The following is a 12,236-nucleotide window of genomic DNA, read 5'->3' as shown; positions in this document are numbered from 1 at the left end:
CAACTGAAATGAGGAAGACAGGGTGGGGAGGAGAACTGGGGCAGGCAGCTGGGGGTGCACTGGGACCCCCAGGAGAAGCTGCTGGACACACCGAAGCCCCAGGAGAGCTGTCAGGGCTGAGTATAGGTTTACTAGCCACCAGCATGTGAGGAGTCGGCACTCTGAGAGGCTAAGATTTCCCAGAGAGAAGATGAGAAAGGGGAGAGGGGGCGGCCAAGGACGGAGCTCCGGAGAACTCCAGCGTTTGGGGGAGGTGGAGGAAGGCAGGAAGAGGCAGAACTGGGGGACAGTGCCGATGCACAGATTTAGGAGCAAAAGGGCTCTGAGGACGGGCAGTCAGCAGTGTCAAAAATGGCAGAGAGATCTCTTTCGATAAAAACGGTAACAGAGAGGCCCCTGGGGCGTGAAGTGAACGAGAGAGAAGAGGCAACTGGCAAACAGGCTTCTTTCAGTTTCACATTCCAGGGCCCCTTAGAGCTGAACTTCTGGCCTTCTCCTCTGAAATTTTTCTAAATTCACACAAAAGCAGGCAGAGTGTTTCCCTTCCTAAGAAACAAAAAGGCCTTGATGAAGACCCTGCTGGGGCTCAAAGGAATACAGAGAGGAGTTTCCATGTTTCCAATCACCAAGCTGAGCTGCGGAGGGGCAGAAAGAAAACTGGAGTTTTGCCCCTCCTCTTCAGGGGAGGAAAATGGGAACCAGGAGATCAGGACACAGGTCACCGTGGTAGGCAGCATGCGGTCACCGCCAAGTGCCTGGGACACAGAGCCGGCGGTCTGCACCCAGGCTCTTGTGGTCCAATGACTTTAAAATGGGAGGCGACGTGACACAGCGGTCCCTCAGTTTCCCCATCCATAAGCTGGCGATGACAATACTACCTCCTTCATAATGTTGGGAGCTTTAAACGAGACGATGTTTGTAAGGCCCACGGCCCAGCGCCTGGCACGTGGTGAATGTTCAATAAAGGGGACCTATTACTACTGTCTTCATGGAAACGTCAGGGTCCCACTTGGGCTGCGGTGACGGGAAGGTGAACCCCAACATCTGATGTGAAAGTGACAGCAAGGGCCTGGCACCAGGGATTCCTTCCAACCCAACGAGACAACAACAAGCACTCGACCCCTGGAACCATGACACGGCAGGCTGCCGGGTATTTCTGCAGCCGCGGGAAGCCTGCCATGCTCCTCGAGGAGTCGGTTACCATGCCATCACCAAACCGAGCCTCCCGGGCTATGGGAGCACTGGCCCGGGTCACCGCCAACTATGAAAACAAAGGTGAGGAAACTGGGTTTCAGAAGAGGACAGGCCGAGGACTAGGGGGCCAGGAAAGCAGGGCTTGTCAGACAAAGGAGAAAGCATTGAGTGTTTTTCTCTTTGGACTCAGAACCCAGGAACGTGAACTCCATCATCCCCACACCCCGTTTCCATCCCTTCCAGATGACCACCATGTCCTGTCAATCGCATCCCACCTCCTGAGTACCCACACCCACCCCCTTCCTGCCCCTCTCTGGGACCTGGGTGCCCTGCTCCTCTGCTGAGCTGTTACGGCCAGTGCCTGACAGGCGCTTCCGCTCCATCTGGTCCCTCTCTCTAACCCTCATTGCACATACTCACCAAGGACTGTGCCTACAACACAGATGTGAGCTGGGTACTCCCCAGTTAAGACCCTTACCATGGGTAGGGGTTGTACAAAATTATGCCTGGATTGTACACTCTGCCTAGAACACCTATGCTGGAAAACCTCCAGACGTGGAACTAAGAGGCCACCTTTCAAACATTCACTGCATTCTACACTAACTGACTGAAGCCGGTAATGCTCGATGGAAAGCTTCTCAGCGCAGCCACAAGTAAGACTTTAAAAGCTGACATATCCTGGGTACTCACCATGTGCCAGGCACCATGAGAAGCACTTCACATGCATCATTTCATTAACTGTTAAAACCACCCTATGAAGGAGGTACTATTATTGTCCCCTTTTAAAATGGGGAAACTGAGGCACAGAGACTCAATGATTCACCCAAGGTCACAGTTAGTAAAAACTGGAAAAATTAAAACAGGATTAAGGGAGGAAGGAGAACTTGGAGAGGTGGAACCGCCTGGAGCTCTTGGCTCTAGGAACAAGCATCCCTCTGCCTTCAAGCTTATCTTTCCGGCACCATGCAACACGACCAAGGGCCCTGGCTTCTGGGCCCGGCCTGTCTTCCTCATCTCACAGGCTCTAATACAGACCCCTGAACCTCCGGGTTTCTACACAAACTAAGATGATGTGTGTAAGGTCCACAGCCCAGGTCCATAGTCTACATTCTTTTCACTGGTTTCCATTTAGTAACTCTGCCAGTCTCTCCACCCTTCCCTGGGGCTTCTCTGCATGCTCTTTTGAGATACAACTTTTCAAACAACACAGAGGTAAGGCCTAGGTCACAGGCCTGGGGAAGCCCCTTGCCCTCACTGGCCTTCACCTCCCCACCTGTAAATGCGGGCGCTGGGCCAGATGCTCCTCAGCACCATTCCAGTCCTGCCATTCTGCCATTTAACCAGCCCCAGGGTAGACAGGGCTGAGCGCTCGTGCAGACAAGAGGAAGGGCTGCTGTGTGAATCACCCAGACTCCACCTTCACCAGACAACTCAGTGTCTGCTTTTACTAGCCACACCTCGGTGACCAAGATGGTCCTGCACTGCCTTGATCAGTCAGACCACATTTATCAAACTCCTACCATGACTCTAGCACTTGGCCAGGCTCTTAAACCAAGAGAAGTTTCCTTAGGAGTCTAGCTCCTCGCAGAAGTGCAGGCTGCCTAGGGATGGCAGTGGGCATGCGGAAGCAATATAACCTGTGTTTGCCTAAATTACCCAAGTCTTTCAGGTTAAAGAGATGTTTCTACCCTAATTATCTCAAAACAGCCTCACCTGTCCACTCTGACATGCCCACGAGTTGGAATTTATAGAAAATTCAGAGGAAAGCTGGACAATGACTGGAGGTCGGTTAGTCCATCCTGTCGGCTCCCTCTCAGGATCAAAAGCCGCTGGAGAGGGGTGGACAGAAGGCTGGCCTGAGGAACACTGGACCTGGGTTCCAAGCCTGGCTCTGTTACTGTTGTCCAGAGAAAGCTTGGGCAAGTGCCCCTCCATCTCTGGGCCTTGAATCCCCCAATTTCAGAAGGGAAGTGGAGGTGAGAAGACAGCCCTTTGTCTCTGGCTCACTGGAGGTCTGCAGGGGAATGAGGCTCGTCATCTCTTCCCATGAGAAGAGCCTCAGGTGGAAAATCACTGAGTCCTCCTTCCCGGCTCTGTCGTTCCCGATGAGGAGAGGCCGGCTGCCGGCCTGATGGAATGAGTCTTAATGAAGCCAGGCAGTCCTGCAGAAAAAACAGCCCCCTGCCAAGAAGCTTTTATTTCAGCATGACTTCCCTGGAGGGCGCATCACACCCTCCATGCCGCTTTCACGGAACCACTTCCCCATCGGTCCAGGGAGAGTGAGGAGGGAGCCCCCAGCACCCAGGCCTACAGACCCAACGTAGGGAGGCCCACAGGTCCTGGAGGCCTGCGAGGGCCCGGAGGACAACAGCTGCCGAGCTGTGGCATGCCAGGCCATTGCGGTGTTCCTGAAGAGAACAGGAGGTTGCCTACTTGTTTTTTTTTTTTTGTTTTAAACTGGATCATTTCTGAAATCCTGGAATTACAGAGTCAAAAGGGAGTACCGAGGCTCAAACCCAACTCAGTACACACGGCCCGCGCAAAAACATCAACAACTCAGTCAATTGACGACTGAGCAGTCCTGTCAAGATGGCAGTGTCCCGTTGGCTCATGGGAAGCACTGGGTCCCCAGGTGTTTGCTGTGTTAGTCTCTGTACTCTTCTGTGTTGATTTCTTCCAAAGTAGGAAAAAAAGGAAGGTTCTCCCCAGAAGCCCTTCGTAAAATACCAAGCCACACCTTGGTCACTGAGAGTCTGTCTGGGTGTGCAGCACTTGGGTCTTTCAAACCCATGACACTCTGCCTGCCAGCGCCGGTCCTTCTGGCCTCTCTGGCTCTCCCATTGCTCAGGGTCTCCTCTAGGGCACAGCAGCAATGTGTGACCAACATGGCATCAGGTACCAGGCTTTGCTCTGCCACGGATGCCGGTGTGACCCTGGGCAAGCATCTTTCCCTCTCTGAGCCTCAATTTCCCCATATGTACCACTGCAGGAGACTTCTATGGTCTTACCCGCTTGCACAGCCCTCGACGATTTACAAAGGACTTGTGTGCATTTCCTCACTGAGTCAGACTTAGGCAGGACCAAGACCCACAAATGGAGGAAGTAAGGCACTGCTCCCCTGCACTGCAATCGGGGTCTCTGACGTGGTCCAGCATTCTCTTCAGCACCTCCTGCCCCGCGACGAGCTAAGGAGTGCAGAGCCAGGCACTCCCCCACCCTCAGCCTCAGCACAGGGCACTTATAGGCTACCCCAATGCCCACCTGGCAAGGACGACTCTCTGTGGCCTCTGACCTGCTGGTCCTCACCTCAGCAAAGCAGCAACCCAGACTGGCTCTTGTTTCCTCCTCTGCTAACAGCTCTGAGCTCTGGACTCCACTGGTCTTTGCTTGAGGCAAGTCCTAGCCTGAACCCAGGAGGGCTCTCCCCTCCCACCCTACTCGCCCCCCAGTCCCCAAGGCAGGCTCATGACCCCCAAAGCCAGGGCAAGGGAAGTAGGAGGAGGAGACACAGGATGGGAGGGGCATGGAGGCATCTGGTGCCCCTTGCTCATGGCCCATCACCACTGGAACCACCTCCAGCTTGTGCCCCTCAGAGCCACCTCTTCCTAAGTCCCCTGGGGCATTTTCAGCAGCCCTGGCTGGACAAGAGAGCCCAGGTCACTGAGCCAAGTGGCACTCTCTTCCTTCTCTGAGGAGTATGAAGAATGCGCACTCTCAGGCCTGCTCTGCAGTCTGTGGGAGAAGTGAGCTGGCCCACTATGCTCAGCCTGCATGGAAAGCCGCTCTGTGTGCAGGGCCTGGGGCAGCAGGGGGTGGGTGTGCAAGAGGAGAGGGATTTACAAGGACCACCCACAGTTGTGGGCCTCCAAAGAAAGGTGAGGTCACTCTTTTGCAGCATGAATCCTTCCATGCTTCCTGGAGGAGGGGGCCGTGGCCAGCAGGCCAACCTCTCCCAGCTATTTGGCACAGACCTCCTCTGGTCCAGCCAGGCAGCTTTCCCCCCAGAGTGGGGCTCCTTCCCACAGGTACATCCCTACACAGAATCCCCAGCAGCTACTTCTCCCCTCTTCTCCCTCTTCCCACCCCACCACTGCCCCCAGAACCCAGCTCAGTCTCATGAGGCCGGCCTCCAAGGGCCTTCAATCCAGGCTGGCCCCAACTCCTCTCTCAGGGTCCCAGTTGACGGGGAGCCTGGAGCCAAGGCTGCATTCCCTCCTCCCCTCCCCCGCAGGAGAGCTTTGGCAGAACTCTCCATCTAGTTGATGCTTAGATAGACACATGTCAATATAAACTGGGCCCAAGTCAGTGCCTGGCCAGTGGCTGACTGGCAGGCAGCGAGAGGTGGCTGAGAACCTCACTTCCCACAGCCAGCACAGATTCCTTTCTACTCAGAGCCTGCCTTAGCCCCCAACGTGCCTGGCCTTCTGCCTGCCAAGCCCTGGCTCCCCTCTCTGGTGTGGAGAGCAGAGCTCTCCCCCAGGGATGTGCCTGGGGATCCAGGCCTCTCACATCCCTTAGTCCAGGTGTTGGGTGGGTGACAAGGAACCAAGTCTGCCCTGTGCCCCAGGCAGAAATAGCCCTTCCTGGAACCAACTTAAAACGCCCTGTCTTGACTGTTGGGAAATGATCCACAACTTCCCCCAAGAAGTCCAAAGTCCAAGTTCAAAAGCAGCTCTGAAGGGGCACAGGGCTGAAATGAGTTATGAGCCCTCTCCCACTAGGGCCAAGGCCAAGGCTTGCCCTGAGCAGGCGGCCAGGCCCGAGGCCCCTCTGGCAGCCTAGCTGACCCATCTCCCAGCCCCGGTCTCACCCTGTCCCTCCAAACTCTGCCCTGGCCACCCCAGGCAACTGTCTACTCCTCTCCTGGCCCTGTTCTCGCTGACCTTGGGCCTCTGCACACACTGTTCTCCTTACTGGAATGCCGTTCATTCCCCTCCCCTCCGTTAGACTGGATAACTAATGTATTTGTCCATGCGTTCACGCCACAAAAATTCTGAGGGCCTCTTCTGTGGGCTGGATGCCAGGGACGGGCTCTGAACCAGGCAGCCCAGGAAAGCCCCTGTTCCATGGTGCTGGTGTTCTCAGGGGACGGGTGGGGGCAGACAGTGACAGGTAACAACGCTGATGAACAAGGGCACCAACCGGTGGGGAGGCCTTGAAGCAGGCCGGGTTTGTCTCCAGTGGGGAGGTCAGGTAAGGCCTCCCTAAAGTCATGGCCTCTGCACAGTGAGGAGCCAGCACCCAGAGCCTAGTGGGCCCAGGGAGGAGTTTGAGGGATCTGCTGGGAAGGAGGAAACTGAGGGAGGAACAAGCTTGCACAAGGATGTGTGTACAGGGGAATCAGGAGTCCTATTTATCCTCCAGATCTCAGTGAGATTAAAATGCTACTCCTCGAGGAAGCCTGCCCAACCCTCTTCAGGTCAGGTGAACCCTTAGCATCCTGCACAACCCCTCTAAGCTCCTGTCTATTTGTCTGGCTCTCGTGTTGAATCATAGGTGTCATGAAGGCAAGGCCACAGCTGTCTCAAGCCTGCTATTCCCTGTCAAGCACCTGCTAAGCACTTCCTGCCTGCTCCTTTTCCCTGCAAGCAGGGAAGGCAGGCAGCTGGGTGTACGTGTGCTCGGAGTCCGGGCAGCCTTTGAGGGCAGCCAGAGGTCCCTCACTTAGCGAGTTCCACCCAGTCAGGAGTGTTCCTGAAATGGAGCACTGTGCCGGCCTCTCCGGGAGAGTCGATGGCAAGGTCTCCGCCCATGACGTAAACCCAAACCTCTCAGCACTTTGCTGGGCTGGCCTTCCAGAGCGGGCGGTGGGGGATGGTCCTGCACAGACAGGAGCAGCAATGGATGGAGCCGGCGGGGCAGCAAGAAGAGCAAGGGCAAGGTGAGATCACGCTGTGGAAATGTTATGTCGCTGTGCCTCTGGTTACGGTGATGCCGCGCTTCTCGTTAGCATCTTTGGCTTGAGAGGAAACACCTTGACTATTACTTTGTCAAGCAATTAGACAAATTATATTATTAGATAAATTATAAAATGCCAAGCATGAAAAGCTACCTTACTTAGACCTTGTCGAAGGCAAAATCCTTTACGCTGGCAAAATGTGTTTCATTTGTACCGAGCTTGGCTGGATGTATGGGGACCAGGGTCTCTCCCGGGAATCTGAACATGAATAAATGGGGAATGAGCCTCGTCTTTACTACACCTAAGCTTAAAAAAAAGGAGGGGGACACTGAAATGCCCATGTCAAAGAGCAAGTCCCTTTAATTAAAGTTCAGGAACTGGCAAAACTAAGCTGCGGTTTTAGAATCCATTTAATTACAACTTATGGGAGGAGAATGGAGGTATCTACTGGACAAGAGGATTCTCCCAGGGTGCTGGAAATATTTTCTTTCTTGACCTGGGTGATGTGTTCCCGAGTGTGTGATTCCTTGAGCAGAACACATATGAGCTGTACACTTTTTTGAGTTGTGCACTTTTCCGTATGTAAGTTACATTTCAACTTTTAAAAAAAGGACAAGTGCCAGAAGTTCTGTAGCTCTGAGGACAACGCAGTACAAGCTAGTAACTGGGCGGGCAGGGAGGGTAAGAAGGCTGCCTCCTGAAATTGGCTGTGCTGGCCTGACCCCAGCCAGCACCCTGCCAATCCTTCTATCTCAGCACAACAGTGGTGTGGGATTATGGTTTTTTATCCATCCCTCAACCTCATAGACCATTATGCAGGATAGAGAATGGATCTATTTCTCTCCGTATCACTTGTGCTTGCACAGAGATATTCCAGAAATATCTGTTGAGTGAGTGAGAATGCGAATGAGGTGCCCATGTGCAAACACTTCATGTGTGAGACGGAAAATAAATGGCCGGAGGGAGTGGAAGCAATGCCCTGTGGGGCTGGCTGGAATGTGTGGTAATGGCTGTTGGCAGAGGTGAGGTAACACGGGGAGGGAGAGGAGGCCTGGACTCAGTCAAAGGGTCAGCAGGGTGACGTGGGTGTGGACGGGATTAGGGCAGCTGTTGTGTTCAGCTTCTGAGGAGGGGGGTGGGCTCAGTTTCGATGCCACTCCAGCACCCTCTTACCACATGGCACAGGACTTACCACCCTCCCTGCTTTTGGAAACACATTCACACAGGTCATTTCAACTGGTCAGTACCGGCCCTGTTAGCCAGGCGCCATTTCCCTTTCCAGAAGACGGGAAATATCAGGGAACACACACGCTTCCTTGCTTGTTTTTTCTGGACACTGCGGAGAAGCCTTGGGAAAAGAAGATATTGCCAGAATGAGCGTTAACTTACCCCGCATAGTCAGCTCTGCTATCTCCTTCAAACAGGAGTTTCTGTAGGACACAGCCTTGGACAGCTGCCAGAACCCCACAGGGACCCCCCTGCAAAGAAGACGTGCATTAGTGCCAGTGAGAACAGACCCAGGGCAGAGCTGTCTGTTCCTCCAGAACCAGCCACCGACCATAGGGTACAGAGCACAGGGGCCCGCCGAGCCTCTCCAACAGGGGTCTCCAACGTGGCAACTATTCTATGGAGCGCTGACCCTGAGTCACATAGAGGGGGCGACAAAGGCCCCGGTGCCCATCGCTGGAGGAAGGAGCGAGCCTGCAATATCTGATGGCAGGAAAGCAACTCTTCACATCCAGTCATTTGTGAAGGTGTGATGCCATCGACACCACCACCGGTTTCCAGGGAAATGTCTCTATGTCCACAGGCTGAGGATGTCAACTGTCTACCCAGCCTTCAAGGCCCATCCTGAAGGCCTCCTCCTTCAGGAAGCCTCCCCCAACGGTCTCAGCTAGAAGTGAGCCCTTTGGCAGCCTCCACTGATGTGAGCAACCTTCTGCCCGGCTTGCTGTCTGCCTCAGCACCCATTAGGTGATCTTTGTCCCCTCCCACACTGGAGTGATAAGGCTCCTTGAGAAGCTCATCCCTGTAGGCATCAACAAGTACAAGGACCTGTCCAAGCAGTGGGCCACGGGTGCCCTTGAATGGGGGGTGCAAGGGACATGCTGAGCTTGGCCATTCCAGGGACAGAGCTGGTGGTCCTGGGGTTCTTCCTCAGGCAGTGTGGGGCAGAGGGAGGCCCCTGGGGCTTGAAACATGAACCCAGTTGAGCCGCAGGATTTAGAGTGTCTTCTGGCCCTTAAAGTGTACATCTTAGGAAATGTGTATAACCATGTTCAAATCCCGCCACGATCCATCTAGATTTCCCTGTCCTATGTCACACCGCCTCCTGCTGCTCCTCATGCTTGATACCTTTGCCATTTCCTGGGGCCCCAGGACTTCTATATGGCCTCCCCTTTGTTCATGCTGTCACCTGCCTCAAGTGTCCTTTCTCTAGCTCTACCTGCAAAATTTCTCAGTCCTCAGTGCATTTCTCAATCCTCAGCCTAAGAACCCTCTCTGGTGCCCCTCACCAGATGCAAGGCCTCCTGCTCCCTCTAAGAGAGGATTCCAGCACCATGCACCACTCACAGTAGGGGTTGCGTGCCCCAGCTCTTGCTCCACCGGCCACACGCGGAGTTCCTGCACTTGGCGACAATTCAGCAAACGTGGGGCTGGCCAGCGCTGGACAGCCCAGGTAATGCGAACAGGATTTACCAGGCTGGGGGACGCCCCACTCCTATTCATGATGGGCTCCCCACAGAAAGGTCCCTTGGGAAATGTAAAAGCTACCTACCTTGTTCTGAACAATGCCATACTTTAACGAGGCTGCGTCACTAAAGGAAAAACTCTGAAGTTTCCATTCTTCATTGAAACAGCAAAAGCTGGAACCAAACAGAAGGGTCTTTAGGTCCTGTCAAAACGAGAGAGTTTTATTGGTTGTTTTAAAAGCAAACAATATACTGCTCGGTGTATATATTCCCACAGGAGCTGGTCTTGAATTCTAGCACGACAGAATGTTTTTCAGAGGGTCATCTATTTTCTGTTTATTTTGCAAACCCATTCTTCTCATAACTGAGGAAAGAGTAAAATCGACCCTGAGGGTCTTACCTCCGGAACATCTGTAAACCCAACTAGCCTGTGCTGACTCAGACAAGGATCTTTTTAGGTTCCTTAGAGGAATCTAAATTTTTGAAACACAAAATTTTAGTTTTATAAGGGATCTTGGAGGTTCTTGACTGTACCTTAGTTAGAATAATCTATGGAGCTCCTAACAATCCTGATGCTCAGACCACATGCCAGGCCAATGAAATCAGAAACCCTGGGCATCAGGCTCTGGTATCTGTAGTTTTAAATGCTCCCCAGGTGATTCCAATGTGCAGCCTAGTTTGAGAATTGATGCTCTAGGATAAGCTTAGCAAGCTGTGACCCACAGGCCAAATCCGGCCCCCCACTTGTTTTGCAAATAAAGTTTTATTGAAACACAGCAATGCCCATTTGTTTACATATTGTCTATGTTTGCTTTTCATTACAATGGCAGAGCTGAACGGTTGCAAGAAAGCCAAAATACACTACCTGGCCTTTTACAGAAGAAGTTTGCCAACCCTGCTCTAGTATAATCTCTTACTACAAGGAAGAACCTCCTCATGACATCACCCACGAGTGGTCCCCCCACAAACTCAGCTTGAACACCCCAACCATCCAGTGAAGGGGTTCCACCACCTCTAAAGGCAGCCCCTCCGTTTTCTCACAGCTTATTCTCTAAACTTCTGGCTGATATTCAGCTCACTGTTCATCTCCCATCAACCAAAGCCCCACCCCACCAGAGCCCCAGAACGTGCCAACACCTCCCCACTGACCACCCCTTGGGCCTCGGACAGGAAGGCAGAACCTCTCCCTGGATGCCCCCTCCCCATGCCGGCTACCTTCTCTCTCCACCATGATTTTACATCCCAGGGTCTCTGAAGGGCCAACACGTGGACTCTGTTGCCACCTCCCCAGACTCCCTCTCCTAGCCAGATCTTTCTTACAGACTCAGATTATTTCCCTCTAGAATCAGCTCTTTTTTTCTTTTCATTAAGTACAAGGAGAATCTCTGTGACAGAGGCATGTGTCTACGTGTCATCAAATGTAAGCTGGTGGCACACAGGAGAGATGGGGGGTGAATGCACCTGTCAGGGCTTGGTTCCTCTTGTGCCAAGTACAACCATCCACGTATGTGAACTGAGTTTGCCGAGAGCCTAGAAACTACAGGGAGACTTGAGTCTTCTGGCTGATGCCCATGTCTGCTCTCTTAACAACAGGATGACAGCTCCCAGCCAGGCACAGAATAGTCTCCAGGTCAGAGGGTCATGAGCCTGGAAACCTGGGTTCCACTTGCCGAGGATGCTCTGAGGCCTGGGCCCTCCTTTCCTCTGTGTGGGCCTCAGGTTTTCCACTGCTTTTAGGGATGCTACCACTGGGTGGTCTCTAGGGGCCTCTAAGGACCCTTCCCACAATGTGAGTACCCACTGCAAAGAATCCAAGCCCTGTGGCTACAGATAGCCAGAGCACCTACTCCTGGGTTTGGGGCCACTTAAATGTGTCTGACCCCCTGTGGTTTCAAAAGAAGGAAAGGAAAGGGAGGGGAGGAATGAGGAGGGAGAAAACTTCTAGAAAAATCTTTGGCTGTTTTTATCTGTGTGCTGAGTAAATACTTGGTAAGTAGGAAGAGAAGGGGGTCAGTTGTGTCCCCAGGAGTTTTATTTTTTCCTCTTGGATCCTGGCCGAAAAGCCAGTGGAGGACAGTGGGAGCAGCATTCCATCCCATAGGAACCACTGGCCACGGGGAGAGGTGAGGCCATCTGGCAGCTGAGGATGGTGAGGAATCCAGGACATCCCTGCAGAGGAGGCTGCTGAGGCCAGGAACCTGCTCCCTGAGTCCTGTGACCTCAAGTCCCTCCAGGAGGCCCTTGGAGGGAACCCAGATGGTGCTAAAGAATTGTTAATGCTTCCCCATCCTTCCCTCACTGCAACCCAGCCTGAGCCCAGCTTAGGAGACTAGCAGGAGCAGAGCCAGTCTAAGGAGGACAATTGTTCCTTTGCCATCACAATTCTGGAGTTGCCCATTGCAGATGTGGTGAAGTGGCTCTGGGCCAAAAGAAGAACTAGATGCTGGAAT

At 53.3% G+C, this 12,236-nt stretch overlaps 1 protein-coding gene and 1 long non-coding RNA gene across 5 annotated transcripts in view; one reads left to right on the top strand and one right to left on the bottom strand.

Annotated features, from left to right (window-relative positions):
- Positions 1–12,236, bottom strand: part of MINDY4 (MINDY lysine 48 deubiquitinase 4) — a 129,832-nt gene that overhangs the window by 57,613 nt on the left and 59,983 nt on the right. For all 4 annotated transcript variants that reach the window (XR_011503769.1, XM_014841063.3, XM_070511462.1 and 1 more), the window contains 2 exons: positions 9,873–9,989; positions 8,483–8,571 (listed from right to left, as the gene is read on the bottom strand). Coding sequence is in view for 3 of the 4 variants with exons in the window: in XM_014841063.3 (XP_014696549.1) it covers positions 8,483–8,571; positions 9,873–9,989 (206 nt within the window). In the remaining variant the exon portion in view is untranslated. The remainder of the gene's footprint in view (positions 1–8,482; positions 8,572–9,872; positions 9,990–12,236) is intronic.
- On the top strand, positions 6,965–10,564 carry LOC139045466 (uncharacterized). Its single transcript, XR_011503797.1, has 3 exons — positions 6,965–7,075; positions 8,518–9,020; positions 9,613–10,564. It is a non-coding gene; the product is annotated as an uncharacterized lncRNA (long non-coding RNA).

This window comes from Equus asinus, chromosome 1, assembly GCF_041296235.1.
Source record: "Equus asinus isolate D_3611 breed Donkey chromosome 1, EquAss-T2T_v2, whole genome shotgun sequence".
Taxonomy (NCBI): domain Eukaryota; kingdom Metazoa; phylum Chordata; class Mammalia; order Perissodactyla; family Equidae; genus Equus; species Equus asinus.
This window is presented reverse-complemented; position numbering and strand designations above follow the sequence as displayed.